We start from the raw sequence: 16,425 nt of genomic DNA on the forward strand, positions 1-16,425 counted from the left end.
TCTCTCCCCCTCTCTCTGTATCTCTGCATCTATCTTTTTTATCTCTCTCTCTCCCATACTCTCTCTCCCCCTCTCTCTGTATCTCTGCGTCTATCTTTTTTATCTCTCTCTCTCCTACTATCTCTCTCCCCCTCTCTCTGTATTAATTCGTCTATCTTTTTTATCTCTCTCCCATACTCTCTCTCTCTCCTGAGTCCTGACTCCCTCTCTCTCTCCCCCTCTCTCTCTCTCCCTCTCTCCCTCACTCTCCCTCTCTCCCCCACCCCCTCTCTCTCTCTCCCTCCTCTCCCCCCACCCCCCCCCTCTCTCTCTCCCTCCCTCCCTCTCTCTCCCTCCCTCTCTCTCTCTCTCCCTCCCTCCCTCCCTCTCTCTCCCCCCACCCCTCTCTCTCTCTAGTCTACACAGTGCGCGGGTGTCGATCCTCCTCTCTAAGGTCCCAGCTGAGCAGGCCTGCCTGTGCGATGTGGTGTTTGGTATTCCATGCAGAAAGCCTCCCACGCCCCTGTCCGCCCACGCCGGGATTTGCGTCACGCAGGCTGCGTGGGCGTGCGGCGCTGTAGCAACCGCGGAATATCCCAATTTCAATAGGTGTGGAGGAATAGGAGTGGAGTGGATAGTATAGAGGCAGACGACAGACACGCACGCACTCATCTCGTTGGTTTTTCACGCACACATTGCTGTGTTTTTTCTTCTCGGTCCGACGGGTGAAGAAGAGGTGGACCATTAAAGTTAAAAAAAAAAAAAAAAAAAAAAAAAAAAAGGGAGCTTCAAGTTGAGTCGCGCACTTTGTATTTTCGACTAGCAGCAGGTCTCATCGAGGAAATAGTTGTCTTTTTTTTCTTTTAGCGACACGGCGTTTTGGATATTGATTCTGTCAGATTGTTCTTCAGACCCAGACTCTTCTGAAGCCTGACATCTACTATACTAGACCAAGCGGACCAAGTACTCCAGGTAGGTCTATTCATTATTTAACTGTTACATTTTATTGCATCTTCTTTGCTATTGATCAAATAGCAGATATGATTTAATTAAGAATCTGGTACTATCTTTTTTTTTTTTGCCAAGCCTACTAATTTCGCTGTATATTATTGCATTCATAGACCCTGCTGCTATTTCTACACGGTCCATCATCCCATTCAGTAGACAGTGTCCTCCGCGGATTCTAAAAGTAATTGTATATAACAGTGTCCATATGCTTCACCGGGGACCCTGTGATGGAAACAAGACAAACGTCTTTCTCAGGTCTGCATCCCCTTAACAATTGTATACTTGAGCCGTACTGTATTGTGCCCATTCTGCAATCTGTTAAATAAAGTTTTCATTCATTCATTCACTCTGTTTGTTTAGCTAAATAGCCCATGGTAGACGAGCTGAAATAAAGTACAGTCGTCGTGGGAGTATAGGTCTAATACCATTGTGCCGCGACGCCCTTCTTACCCAACGCGTGCCTCGTGTTCTTCAGGTGAACGGTTGAACTTGCTAAACTAGCTTTCCCGTTGCCCGGCGTACTTTACGTAAGAACGCCTACGTCAGAAATGTATAATAATAATAATAATAATAATACATTTCATATAACGCACCCTACCTTCCTGAGAATCTCGGAGTGCTACAGAGTTAAAAAGAATAAAATAAAAATATATATAAAAAAAGAAGAACACATAGCAGAACAACATAGCTATGATAATACATAACAACTAATAAAAGGCCTTTCTAAAAAGGTAGGTCTTGAGTCCACGTTTAAAAGTGTCAACAGTTTGTGGTGCTCTCAGGTGGTTGGGGAGAGCATTCCACAGTCTGGGATAATAATATCAGGATTCAACCCCATGTATCCTGATGTAAACAAGACGAAAGTCTTTCTCTGGTCTGCATCCCCTTAACAATTGTATGTATTGAGCTGTACTGTACTGTACCCATTCTGCAATCTGTTAATAAAGTTTTCAATCAATCAATCAATCAATCAATCAATCAATCAATCAATCTCGTTTGTTTCAAGGGAGTCCCAAATGGCTATTACACCCATACAAAACAACCATCCCTACTAATTACACCCATACAAACGTCATCCCAGCTAGTAAATAGTTTGGTAGACGTCAACAAACAGACCATGCATTGCACAGATGGTTACACTGGATACACAGTAGCGCAAACTGCACTGCAACATTTATTACGGCGTGTGTATTGTCACAAGCGACCTGACGGGACTCGCCAAGTCTTTCCTGGCTGAAGCCAGTGGATGGATGCATGTATACATGATGCTGTAGTATATCTGTATGTTCAGTTGTGTATGTCATAAATGTCATTATGAATGAATTTAAAATGGGGGACCCTGATGTAAACAAGTCTTTCTCTGGTCTGCATCCCCTTAACAATTGTGTGTATTGAGCCGTACTGCATTGTACCCATTCTGCAATCTGTTAATAAAGTTTTCAATCAATCAATCAATCAGCCTAGGGGGTACGCTGACTGTAGCATTCATTTAACGGCCCCCCCCTGGCCGAAGTAGACGGCATCCGCTCTGCTGCGGTTATTATTTGAAATCCTCTCCACTCCTCAGTCAGTCTTCCCAAGTCCAGAGTATTTAAGTGGCTGGTTGGGACTAGGCTCCCTGGGCTGAGGCTATAGCTGGGGCCTATTCTGGGCGAGCCCACCACCTACACATCCTGCAGAGGCGTGGTGAGGCATGTGGTCCTCTCAGCAACCCAGGGCGCCGCTGACCGCCACTCCCCTGTTTGCAGCCCTCGGCAGGGCCTCACACACACACATACACACACACGCGCGCGCGCGCACGCACACACGCACGCACGCACGCACACACACACACGCACACACACAGACACACACACACGCACACACACAGACACACACACAGACACACACAAACAAACACACACACTTACACACACACACGCACACACACAGACACACACGCACACACACAGACACACACACAGACACACACAAACAAACACACACACTTACACACACACACACACACACACACACACACACACACACACACACACACACACACACACACACACACACACACACACACACAAAGGTAAAAGTAGTATAAGAGTCAAAAGCGAGAGGCCTCTTTCTCTCTCTCTCTTTTCCTCTCCCTTTTTTCCTTTTGAGGTGAAAAAAATTACACCATAATTTAGGTCACACATCATTTTTTTCTTCTTTCGTCCACGTGGTGTAAAATTGACTGCCCTCTCACAACACATAGACTGCCCTCTCACAACAGGCAGACTGCCCTCTCACAACATGTAGACTGCCCTCTCACAACAGGCAGACTGCCCTCTCACAACAGGCAGACTGCCCCCTCACACAGACTCATCATCATTAGGTGGCTTCTTCGTTCCGAAGGTTGCCTATCACTCTCCAACCCATTCTGTCCCCACTTCTTCTCTCCAACTCCGTGACTCCGCCTCTCACTCCACTCCAATCACAGACATCGTCTACCCAGCCTCTTCTTGGTCTTCCACTTCCTCTCTTTCCATCCACCTTCCCCATCACCACCTTCTTGAACATCTCCCCGCTGGATCCTCTCAGAACATGCCCGCACAACTCCATCTTTCTCTTTTTCAACCTCTCCAGCAGCTGTCCCCCTTGCATATCCGCTCTTCTCAGTACCTCCTCATTCTTGATCTTATCCTTCCATGTTATCTTCAGCATCTTCCTCAGTGTCCACATTTCAAAAGAGTCTATCATCCTCTTTGCCTCTTCATTCAGCGTCCATGCTTCTGCTCCGTATGAAAAGACTGACATAACATACGTTTCCAAAATCCTGGTCTTCGTTTTCCAACTTATGTTTCTTCTCAATAATTCTTTATGGTTCCAGAATGCGCCCTTTGCAATTCCGGTTCTTCTCTTAATGTCCATGTTAGCTCTTCCACCTTCACTGATCCAGCTTCCAAGGTACATGTACTCCTTCACTTGTTCAAGTTTTTCTCCATCCACCTGTATTTTACAAACAGTTCCTGGTGTTTTTTCAATGATCATTACTTTAGTTTTCTTTGTGTTTAGTGACATTCCATAGTTTTTGCATTCGACATTCAGCTTATTCATCATGTCCTGTAGATCTTCTTGACAGTTACAGACTATAGCATTGTCATCCGCGTATCTTATATTGGTGATGTTCTCTTCGCCAAGTTTTACTCCTTTCCCTCCTCTCAGACCTTTTTTCATCAGTGATTCACTGTACATATTAAAGAGTACAGGGGACAAGATGCATCCTTGTCTTACACCCTTCTCCACCGGGAAGTCTCTTGATTTCTCCTTTCCTATTCTAACATTAGCCTTCTGCCTCCAGTATAAGTTGGACTGCCCTCTCACAACATGTAGACTGCCCTCTCACAACAGGCAGACTGCCCTCTCACAACAGGCAGACTGCCCCCTCACACAGACTGCCCTCTCACAACATGTAGACTGCCCTCTCACAACAGGCAGACTGCCCTCTCACAACAGGCAGACTGCCCCCTCACACAGACTGCCCTCTCACAACATGTAGACTGCCCTCTCACAACAGGCAGACTGCCCTCTCACAACAGGCAGACTGCCCCCTCACACAGACTGCCCTCTCACAACATGTAGACTGCCCTCTCACAACAGGCAGACTGCCCTCTCACAACATGTAGACTGACCTCTCACAACAGGCAGGACTGCCCCCTCACACAGACTGCCCTCTCACAACACATAGACTGCCCTCTCACAACATGTAGACTGCCCTCTCACAACAGGCAGACTGCTCTCTCACAACATGTAGACTGACCTCTCACAACAGGCAGACTGCCCCCTCACACAGACTGCCCTCTCACAACACATAGACTGCCCTCTCACAACATGTAGACTGCCCTCTCACAACAGGCAGACTGCCCTCTCACAACATGTAGACTGACCTCTCACAACAGGCAGACTGCCCCCTCACACAGACTGCCCTCTCACAACACATAGACTGCCCTCTCACAACATGTAGACTGCCCTCTCACAACAGGCAGACTGCCCCCTCACGTAGACTGCCCTCTCACAACACGTATAGACTTCCCTCTCACAACAGGCAGACAGCCCCATCACAACATGTAGACTGCCCTCTCACAACAGACAGACTGACCTCTCACAACATGTAGACTGCCCTCTCACAACAGGCAGACTGCCCTCTCACAACATGTAGACTGCCCTCTCACAACAGGCAGACTGACCTCTCACAACATGTAGACTGCCATCTCACAACAGGCAGACAGCCCCCTCACAACACATAGACTGCCCTCTCACAACAGGCAGACTGCCCCCTCACACAGACTGCCCTCTCACAACATGTAGACTGCCATCTCACGCAGACTTCCCTCTCACAACAGGCAGACTGGAGGTGGCACGGCGCGCACTGCCCTCTCGAGATGAACACAAATCCCAACACGTAGACTCACACAGGAGAGCGAGCCAAAGTCTCAAGCTTGGCTTGTTGGCTTACGACGAACACAAGTCTTGGCCAGTCCTATAGAAGAGGGATAATTGAATATGATCCAGTCCTATAGAAGAGGGATAGTTGAATATGATCCAGTCCTATAGAAGAGGGATAGTTGAATATGATCCAGAGTCCTATAGAAGAGGGATAGTTGAATATGATCCAGAGTCCTATAGAAGAGGGATAGTTGAATATGATCCAGTCCTATAGAAGAGGGATAGTTGAATATGATCCAGTCCTATAGAAGAGGGATAGTTGAATATGATCCAGAGTCCTATAGAAGAGGGATAGTTGAATATGATCCAGAGTCCTATAGAAGAGGGATAGTTGAATATGATCCAGTCCTATAGAAGAGGGATAGTTGAATATGATCCAGTCCTATAGAAGAGGGATAGTTGAATATGATCCAGAGTCCTATAGAAGAGGGATAGTTGAATATGATCCAGTCCTATAGAAGAGGGATAGTTGAATATGATCCAGTCCTATAGAAGAGGGATAGTTGAATATGATCCAGAGTCCTATAGAAGAGGGATAGTTGAATATGATCCAGAGTCCTATAGAAGAGGGATAGTTGAATATGATCCAGCCAGTCCTATAGAAGAGGGATAGTTGAATATGATCCAGCCAGTCCTATAGAAGAGGGATAGTTGAATATGATCCAGAGTCCTATAGAAGAGGGATAGTTGAATATGATCCAGTCCTATAGAAGAGGGATAGTTGAATATGATCCAGTCCTATAGAAGAGGGATAGTTGAATATGATCCAGTCCTATAGAAGAGGGATAGTTGAATATGATCCAGTCCTATAGAAGAGGGATAGTTGAATATAATCCAGTCCTATAGAAGAGGGATAGTTGAATATGATCCAGTCCTATAGAAGAGGGATAGTTGAATATGATCCAGTCCTATAGAAGAGGGATAGTTGAATATGATCCAGTCCTATAGAAGAGGGATAGTTGAATATGATCCAGAGTCCTATAGAAGAGGGATAGTTGAATATGATCCAGTCCTATAGAAGAGGGATAGTTGAATATGATCCAGTCCTATAGAAGAGGGATAGTTGAATATGATCCAGTCCTATAGAAGAGGGATAGTTGAATATGATCCAGAGTCCTATAGAAGAGGGATAGTTGAATATGATCCAGTCCTATAGAAGAGGGATAGTTGAATATGATCCAGTCCTATAGAAGAGGGATAGTTGAATATGATCCAGTCCTATAGAAGAGGGATAGTTGAATATGATCCAGTCCTATAGAAGAGGGATAGTTGAATATGATCCAGTCCTATAGAAGAGGGATAGTTGAATATGATCCAGTCCTATAGAAGAGGGATAGTTGAATATGATCCAGTCCTATAGAAGAGGGATAGTTGAATATGATCCAGTCCTATAGAAGAGGGATAGTTGAATATGATCCAGTCCTATAGAAGAGGGATAGTTGAATATGATCCAGTCCTATAGAAGAGGGATAGTTGAATATGATCCAGAGTCCTATAGAAGAGGGATAGTTGAATATGATCCAGTCCTATAGAAGAGGGATAGTTGAATATGATCCAGAGTCCTATAGAAGAGGGATAGTTGAATATAATCCAGTCCTATAGAAGAGGGATAGTTGAATATGATCCAGTCCTATAGAAGAGGGATAGTTGAATATGATCCAGTCCTATAGAAGAGGGATAGTTGAATATGATCCAGTCCTATAGAAGAGGGATAGTTGAATATGATCCAGAGTCCTATAGAAGAGGGATAGTTGAATATGATCCAGTCCTATAGAAGAGGGATAGTTGAATATGATCCAGTCCTATAGAAGAGGGATAGTTGAATATGATCCAGTCCTATAGAAGAGGGATAGTTGAATATGATCCAGTCCTATAGAAGAGGGATAGTTGAATATGATCCAGCCAGTCCTATAGAAGAGGGATAGTTGAATATGATCCAGTCCTATAGAAGAGGGATAGTTGAATATGATCCAGAGTCCTATAGAAGAGGGATAGTTGAATATGATCCAGTCCTATAGAAGAGGGATAGTTGAATATGATCCAGTCCTATAGAAGAGGGATAGTTGAATATGATCCAGTCCTATAGAAGAGGGATAGTTGAATATGATCCAGTCCTATAGAAGAGGGATAGTTGAATATGATTCAGATATTTCAAACGCCAAAGAAAACACGGAGAGCCTGATTCGCCTCAGTGACGTGCCCGCACTCTCTATGCTGTAATTGGCGAGTTCAAATGAAGCGCACCAAAAGAAGCCCTGTGCGGATATTCTAAACGAGCGGAAGCGTCCGTACCGTTTCCTTACTGCCGATACTGGTTTTGAGTCTAAACTTAAGGCATCGTCCGTTACCAAGTGTGGATCCCATCTCTTATTTATACAATATAGAGCAATATAGACTCAGACCATCAGTTTCGGTCACTTATTAATTATTATTATTATTATTAAGATTATAATCCCATTTCTCTCCATTGGCGGTAACTTCCACCTAACACCGCTCTCGGTTGTTGCTGTTTTCTTCGCCGTCCTTTCCTCCAGGTTATGGCGGCGGTGTTGCCAAGGACCCTTGGGGAGCTGCAGCTGTACCGGATCCTGCAGCGCGCCAACCTACTGTACTACTACGAGGCCTTCATCCAGCAGGGCGGCGACGACGTGCAGCAGCTGTGCGAGGCGGGCGAGGATGAGTTCCTGGAGATCATGGCCCTGGTGGGCATGGCCAGCAAGCCGCTGCACGTCCGGCGCCTGCAGAAGGCCCTCCGCGACTGGGTGACCAACCCGGCGCTCTTCAACCAGCCGCTCGCCTCGCTGCCCGTCTGCAGCATCCCCGTCTACAAGCTACCCGAGGGCTCGCCCGCGCTGCACGGAGCGCAGGAGCGCGGCGGCAAAGCGCCCAAAGCCGTGGTGGCTGCCTGCTCCGACCCGGGGAGGCTGGAGGTGGCGCGGGACAAGGCGTCGGCCGGGGGGTCGCCCCTGCAGAGCGGCAGCGAGGCGGCCCGCTTCTGGTCGGGACACAGCAACGACAGCGAGCAGAGTCTGTCGCCGTCCGACCTGGGCTCGCCGTCCTCCCCGCGCGACGGGCTGGAGGCGCTGGACGCGGCGGCCGTGCAGTCGGTGCTGGAGTGCGTGGACCGCATGACGCCGGGCCTGCCCAAGACCGACCCGGCCGAGGTCAAGGAGCAGCTGAGGAGCAACAAGAAGCTGGCCAAGATGATCAGCCACATCTTCGACATGGGAGACGACCCGCGGCGCGAGGAGGAGATCCGCAAGTACAGCGCCATCTACGGACGCTTCGACTCCAAGAGGCGGGACGGGAAGCACCTCACCCTGCACGAGGTTGTCCACCAAGCACAACCACAACACATGGTTCACGTGTAGTTTATTACAGGGGTCAGCGACCTTTTTGATATGAAAGTGCCATTTTAAAATGTTCTTGTTAACCAGTGTCAACGTTAAGGTTAACGTTACGTTTAATTATGACACCACATCAAAATGTAAATCTCCAACAGATCTGTAATTCTATTCCATCCAACGTGCATATCAATAGTTTTAATAACCATTTTCCTCTCATAATTATATAAGAGCGCTATACAAGAATGCTGCCGTCTTTATGAGATGCTTGCTTGCACATTCAGCCTCGTCTGCCTCATCCTTTGAAGTTTTCTCACGTTTGGTCTCAAAATGGCGTTTAACACTCAATGTTCGGCAAACAACAGACTGACTGATTGGTTCCGACCCTGAAATATCCCTGGTATATCAGTCAAACTACCATAAATAACAGGCCGTGCAACTGTGAAAGAGGTAACTCGGCCCTAGAGATGAGAGGACACTTCAACATTTCCAAAAAGGTTCCTCTCTTACACACTTGCTAGCATGCCATTGGTTAAGATACCGCGTGCCAATGGTGGCACACGTGCCTAAGGTCGCTGACCCCTGGTCTAGTATAATGCCAAGGTGGCGTCACAGCGTACAGCAGCTACCGTAGCTCGTTCCGGTCCTCAGTCATCTTCACAATCAAATGCAATGAGTCACAGAAAAGTACTGATCCTACTTTAAAAACGTCAGCTAGAACCTTGAGTTTCTCATCGTTAGGTTAACCCCTTCACTACCACACTACAGACGGTTAACCCTTTCACTGCCACACTACAGACGGTTAACACTTTCACCGCCACGCGACAACGGGTCAACCCGTTCACAACCACACTACAGAATGTTAACCCTTTCACTACCACACGTTAACCGTCGTAGTAGTGTGGTAGTGAAAGGGTTAACCTTCTGAAGTGTGGTTGCGAACGGGTTAACCCCTTTGTCGTGTAGGCATTGAACAGGGTTAACCTTCTGTATTGTCGCCGTGAAAGGGTTAACCCTTTTTGGTAGTGTGGTAGTGAAAGGCTTAAGCACAGATTTAAACGCAGCCTGGCTGGTTTGGAGCTCGTCTGAAGAACTAACCCTGGTCGTGGTTCTCGCCCGTAGCTGACGGTGAACGAGGCGGCGGCCCAGCTGTGCATGAGGGACGTGGCTCTGTTGACCCGCAGGGACGAGCTGTTCGGACTGGCCCGCCAGATCTCCAGGGAGGTCACCTACAAGTACACCTATCGGACGAGCAAGTAAGAGGCACCTAGCCTGCCTGGAGCATCATTATTATCCCTTTCACTGCCACACGACAGACGGTTAACCCCTTACTATCACACAACCGACGGTCGCCGGTTGTTAATCGGCTGCTGTGTGTGGCAGTGAAAGGGTTAACCTTCTGTGAATTGTCGCAGTGAAGGGGTTAACCGTTTTGGTAGTGCGGCAGTGAAAGGGTTATTATTTATTATTATTTTTATTATTATATTTTATATGACTATATTGTATTGTACTGTGAAGCTATGCATTCCCCACCCTGTACCCCCCCCCCCATGCTGCTTTGACACCCGAATTTCCCCTAGGGGATCAATAAAGGATTATCTTATCTTATCTTATTATGCGGTCTTGTATAAACGACATGAAAGCGATACTTCAGTAGAAGTACAAGTGTCTTACCAGAAAATGACTTTGGTAGAAGTTAAAGTCACATTTTAGAATATTACTTGAGTAAAAAAAAAAAGTCTTAAAGTATCTGATAGTTACTGTATTTATGTATCAAAAGTAATTTTCTGATATTAAATGTACTTGTATTGGAAGTAAAAGTAAAAGTAAAAGTTGAAAGAAAGTGAGCAGTTAGAGATTTTGATTATGAATTTCATTGTGGCTTCCTTACACTAAAGTACAATATTCAGGGTTCCCACGCCTCCATAAATCAATTTCAAAGACTTTTCCAGGATTTTCCAGGTGCAGATTCCCTCCAAAAGACTAACTCAGATGCTTAGGGAAAATGTAGTAGAGTAAAAGTATACATTTTATTTCGGAAATGTAGTGGAGTAAAAGTGAAAGTTGCCAGAAATATACTGTAAATAACGAAGTAAAGTACAGATACGTGGAAAGTTCGACTCAAGTACAGTAACAAAGTATTTGTACTTCGTTACATTACAACATTGAGTATATATAGCTGTGTTTCCCCCTGTGTTATTGTACGTCACATGAACTGCATTATACGCAAAGTCATGTGTTATCACACATCTTTTCAGTGCATTGTTGGAACATTTTATACATTTAAATGATTCATTATTCTTACGTTATTTCACGTGTCATTTCCATGGTCATTTCCATAGTCATCTGATTCCACATACATGTAGGTCACGTGAAGGTATTACAGTTCACATGTGATAATATGTGACAGCAAGGTTTCCCATGTAATACCACATGTGTGAGCACATGTAGATTCAAGTAAATCACGTGTGAACTGTCCCCCCCCCCCCCCCCAAAAGAACACATTGGAAATGCATTTGATAACACTTGAATGATGTTGACAATTCTTTTCAATGGGACAGATTTGTGTAGACCTTCTGTAAGGGACCTTCAAATCAAGAACACTGCCATTACTAAAGAAAGAGATTATTATAATTAAACTCCAATTTCCCAGAAGCACAAGCAAGTATAGGGCCAGTGTTTCGAATCAAAGCTTCTATCATAAAAAAAAAACAGAATAGTTTTAGTGCTGCGACATGGGGGGCGACAGTGGCTCGGGAGGTAGAGCAGTCGTCTGGTAATCCGGAGGTTCCTGGTTCGATTCCCGCTCCTCCCGGGCAGCGTGTCGAAGTGTACGTGAGCAAGACACTTACTGTAACCCCTAACTGCTCCCAATGAGCAGGTTGGCACCTCGCATGGTTGCCTCCGCCATCGGTGTGTGAATGTGTGAGTGAACGGCTAAAATGTGAGGAACAAATTCTAAAGCACTTTGGATAAAGCGCTATATAAAAATGCACCATTTAGAACCAAAACATAGGACTGAAACTAAAATGGACACAAATGAACCCCCAGGCACCATATAATCAAATAGATTGTGTTGGGAAATGTTACAGTATACAAAAGGTTACAGTATACAAAATGCTACAGTATACAAAATGTTACAGTATACAAAATGCTACAGTATACAAAATGTTACAGTATACAAAATGCTACAGTATACAAAATGTTACAGTATACAAAATGTTACAGTATACAAAATGCTACAGTATACAAAATGTTACAGTATACAAAATGCTACAGTATACAAAATGTTACAGTATACAAAATGTTACAGTATACAAAATGTTACAGTATACAGCATTTTACAGTATACAAAATGCTACAGTATACAAAATGCTACAGTATACAACATGTTACGTTACAGTATACAAAATGCTATAGTATACAAAATGCTACAGTATACAAAATGCTACAGTATACAAAATGTTATGTATACAAAAGGCTACAGTATACAAAATGTTACAGTATACAAAATACTACAGTATACAAAATGTTACAGTATACAAAATGCTACAGTATATGTTACAGTATACAAAATGCTACAGTATACAAAATGCTACAGTATATGTTACAGTATACAAAATGTTACAGTATACAAAAGGTCAAAATGCCGAATGCTCTAGAGCTGCTCAGGGCAGCCCATATTAATCTAAATCAATAGTCCTCTACTCATTAGAGCAAGTTATCTCTCCCAAAACTCTAACCTTTGACTAGTTAACACCACTGGGAAACTGTCAATTTGACGATCCAGGTGTTGTTATTTCAACTCAGCTGTGACTTGTTCGGGTTGACCCAGATATAGAGAGTTACCCAACCGTTGTGTACTATTTATGATAAGAAGCTATAAACGGAAAGCTGCACTATGTAACAATATGCGGTTATTAACATTGATTGCAGTCGTTCTCGTTTCACGTTGACAGGGCCAATGGACAGCGGTGGAAGAAGTACCTTTATTTAAGTAAAAGTAGAAATACCCAGATAAATTAGTACTCTGGTCAAAGTAAAAGTCCTCCATTCAAATTCTACTTAAGTATTTGCTATAGAATGTACTTAAGTATCTAAAGTAAAAGTATGCATTCTGCATGACGTTTGTGTATTCCAGTGCTTGGGAGCATTCAAACCTCGATCCATTGACCTCTATAGGTTATGTTAAAAGTGGTATGTGGTCCAGTTATGCTGCTCTGATTAAAGGTTGTGTTAAAGTCGTATGTGGTCCAGTTATGCTGCTCTGATTACGTCCTCTTGTACATAATAAAGTACACAATATTCATACACTTTTGCCATGTTTTCTATGCAAAATCTTGTCCCTCAACGTAACTAGTAGCTGATGGGTTCAGATGAAAAAGTACAATATTTCCTTTGAAATGTAGAGGAGTAAAAGTATAAAGTTCCCTAAAATGAAAGTACAAGTAGCTCAAAATTGTACTTAAGTACAGTACTTGAGTAAAAATACTTTTCACCACTGTCAATGGAGCATTTGAATGTCATCCTGAGATGGTTGGTTTCATATGTACTATAAGTATATATACTATAGGCGGCTAAGTGGCGCAGTGGGCAAGGCGCTCGCCACTAATGCAGGAGATGCTGGATTCGAGCCCAGCTCTCGGCGTTGCTTCCGGCTTGGCTGGTCGTTCATACTAATACAATTGGCAGTATTAGGGGGTGGGAAAGCCGGTGGGTGGGGATCGGACGTTGTGGACAGCGACTCCTACAGGTCGGTTGGTGCGCCTGTACAGCAGAATCAGGAAGTATCAGGGGCAGCGTGAGCCTCCCACGCGTTACTCCTCCCCACTGAGAGATTGCGCTGTGCAGGTGAAAAGATGCGACGGCTGCCTCCTCGTGTACCGGAGGGGACACGTGATGCAAGGCTTCGTCCACATTGCAGCCGACCAGTGGGAGGCATGGTCTAACAACGTTCGAGACAGGGGAGGGTAGAATTGGATAATACGAAATTGGGATGGGAGAAAAATTGAAAAATGGGGAGAAAAAGTAGATAAAAAAAAAAGTATATATACTATAAGTATATAGTCATATATTATACAGTAGTGTCTGAGCTTATCCTCTTATGTTGTATGATTTCTGAGTTTGATTTTCCACCCAAGGTCTCGCTGTGGTGACCGCGATGAACAGTCCCCTAAAAGAATTAAAACAGAGGTAAGACCCTTATTGGAGTATATATGTTGCTTTATATACAGTACGACTAATGGGATCACAGGATATATGTTTGTAGTATCAGTGGAAGCAGGTCGGCCGCAGTTCTGCTTGTACAGTTGTCAAAGTGACGGAGATATGAAGAAAGTATGTTTATTAACATGAATAATATCCTGTTTAGAAAGGCTGGGATATACTATGAGAAATCTGAATGTGATAGTTGGGTATATGTTGTTTGTTAGCCGGTACACTGAGGAAATAAACTGGGGTCCAAGCTGTTCCCCTAGCAACGGAATTCTTCTGAAAAGGCCTATATACGGGCACATAAAATTGCATGTATTCACCTAATCCCGTCTAACGCCCTAACCCTTACACTACCACACTACACTACAGAAGGGTTAACCTTCTGTTGTGTGGTTGTGAAAGGGTTAACCAGGATATTGGCTAGCATCCAGGATATACATTATGTGCATGATGCGGACGTGTTCTTTGGAAAAATAACCGACAAAATGTATTGACGACTAAACGAGTGTCGGGTTCACGGATACAAGTCGGCCGCTTCTAAACGAAAAAGATGCGCAGAGGAAATAAATTATAACGGGCCTTGAATAGAGTACAAAAGAAGCTCTCTTGTCTAAATCTCAGGGGTACGGACCCGAGTCCTGACACACTTGGCTCGCAACAAGGCTTCCTTTAAGGTCTTGAAGCGCTGTTCTCAGCCTCGCGTATGAATGATTGAAAACACATGTGGCCTGAAGCTCCGCCGGGTGTTGAGATGAAGCACTCGTGACGAGAAAGCACCTGTTCCGCCGCGAGCCGCGGAGCAGAGGGAAACCTTTATTCCTGTTTTTCTTTCCTGTCCCCCCCCCCCCTGAATCTCAGAACATTCAGCTACACAGGGTGTGGTGTTAAGTTATCTTGCGCCATAGCAGAAGATTAGCTTTTTACTTAGAACCCTTCTAAGAACAGATGCTTTTCGGAAACAGTACCTCTCTTGACTTAATTTACTCCAAAGTCCTTCGATGAGTGAGTACTTTCAAACACTTCCCCCGAAACTCTAGAACCACATGGTTCTCAATAGGGAGGTGTAATCTGACGTCACTGGTTGTTCCACCCGTATAGGTATTTATCATTGGGAAAATGGATTATCGGCTATTGTAACAATTCTGCCGCATGGACATTGAAAAGCTTTCCATTTTTGCACAAAAAGAGTTCCCTTCTATCACTAACATAATTGTTTAAGCATTTCTGGTTGAAATACAATTTGGCGATTTTCTTTTATGATTAATTGCGAATATTTTCATCTTGAGCTATAGATTGTGGATGAATAAGCACAGAAAGGTACACCATGCAAATGTTAATGCTTTATTTGTTTTAAACAATACGGTTTAGAAATGGGCAATGGGGAAATACATTGCATTGGAAGAGAGGGTGGAACACGAAAAGCGGCAATGACGTAACAACTACACCTCCCTATGACCAGTAGCCATTGTGACGTCGTTATCAGAACGTTCAGTTCTCAAAATACGAATCACACCAGTTTGACCGTGCACCTCAGATGGTTAAAGGTGCTATAGATAACATTCAGCCACTAGATGTCGCACTAGAGCACCAGCATGTCATTTGTCCAATCGGGTGCGTTCCACGTGGGGACATGGGAAGTAGGGAGGGGGATACATGGTGGCAGCGTGTATACCAAACCAAGCCGCATTTCTCGGAGATGCTCTCTGATTGGCACTGACTGACGCTCTCTGATTGGCCATTGATGCGTTTGCCCAATCCGTGACGAGCTGTGTCTTTGCCCATTTCCACGTCAAACAGCCTGCAAACTACCTGGCGTTCTATCGCCATGCTCTAAGACAAACTCTAACCTTAACCAACTTCGAAAGAGTGCCTAAGCTTAACCGTCGAAAGAACTTGCCGTCACGCTCTAAGACAAACTCTAACCTTAACCAACTTCGAAGAGTGCCTAAGCTTAACCAGTGTAGAAACAGGCGTCGGCCAATCAGAGAGCGTCTCCGAGAAATGCGTCTTGGTTTGGTATTCACGCATGGTGGCACCATGTAAACAACAACATTCATTTTGGACCAGCAAAGATTTTTATTTTTTTTTTAACTTTGACCAGTCAGCTGGTTCTTTTCAGCGTTTATCGCTTTTTCTGGTCAAGCATGACCGACAGAAACAGGTTGAATGGGATATAGATCGGGGAAAGACACTCTGAGAAAATACGGCGAGTCCGGGAGTCGAACTCGTGTACCCCAGATCCGTGACGCGCACGGTTGTCCCCGACGCCGAAATAGCGCCGAGATACGCGGTGAGCTACTGGAGCTCCCCCCGCAAAGATTCTTTAAGTCATGAATTCATTAATCAATAATTGTTATTTGGGGATATAAGCAATACTTTTATTTCGAACCTTTCTAAAGGCTCA

General features: G+C 44.6%; 1 protein-coding gene across 2 annotated transcripts in view; it reads left to right on the forward strand.

Moving 5' to 3' along the window:
- The first annotated feature begins 448 nt into the window (after nt 1-448).
- The window catches only part of nab1a (NGFI-A binding protein 1a (EGR1 binding protein 1)), a 47,783-nt gene continuing 31,806 nt past the window's right edge, over nt 449-16,425 (forward strand). For both annotated transcript variants that reach the window (XM_084321799.1, XM_084321800.1), the window contains exons 1-4: nt 449-951; nt 7,998-8,792; nt 9,930-10,063; nt 13,949-14,000. In XM_084321799.1, the coding sequence (XP_084177925.1) occupies nt 8,001-8,792; nt 9,930-10,063; nt 13,949-14,000 (978 nt within the window). In that variant the 5' untranslated portion in view covers nt 449-951; nt 7,998-8,000. The remainder of the gene's footprint in view (nt 952-7,997; nt 8,793-9,929; nt 10,064-13,948; nt 14,001-16,425) is intronic.

The sequence above is a fragment of the Notolepis coatsorum genome (genome assembly GCF_963971535.1).
Source record: "Notolepis coatsorum genome assembly, chromosome: 1".
NCBI classification, from domain to species: Eukaryota; Metazoa; Chordata; class Actinopteri; order Aulopiformes; family Paralepididae; genus Notolepis; species Notolepis coatsorum.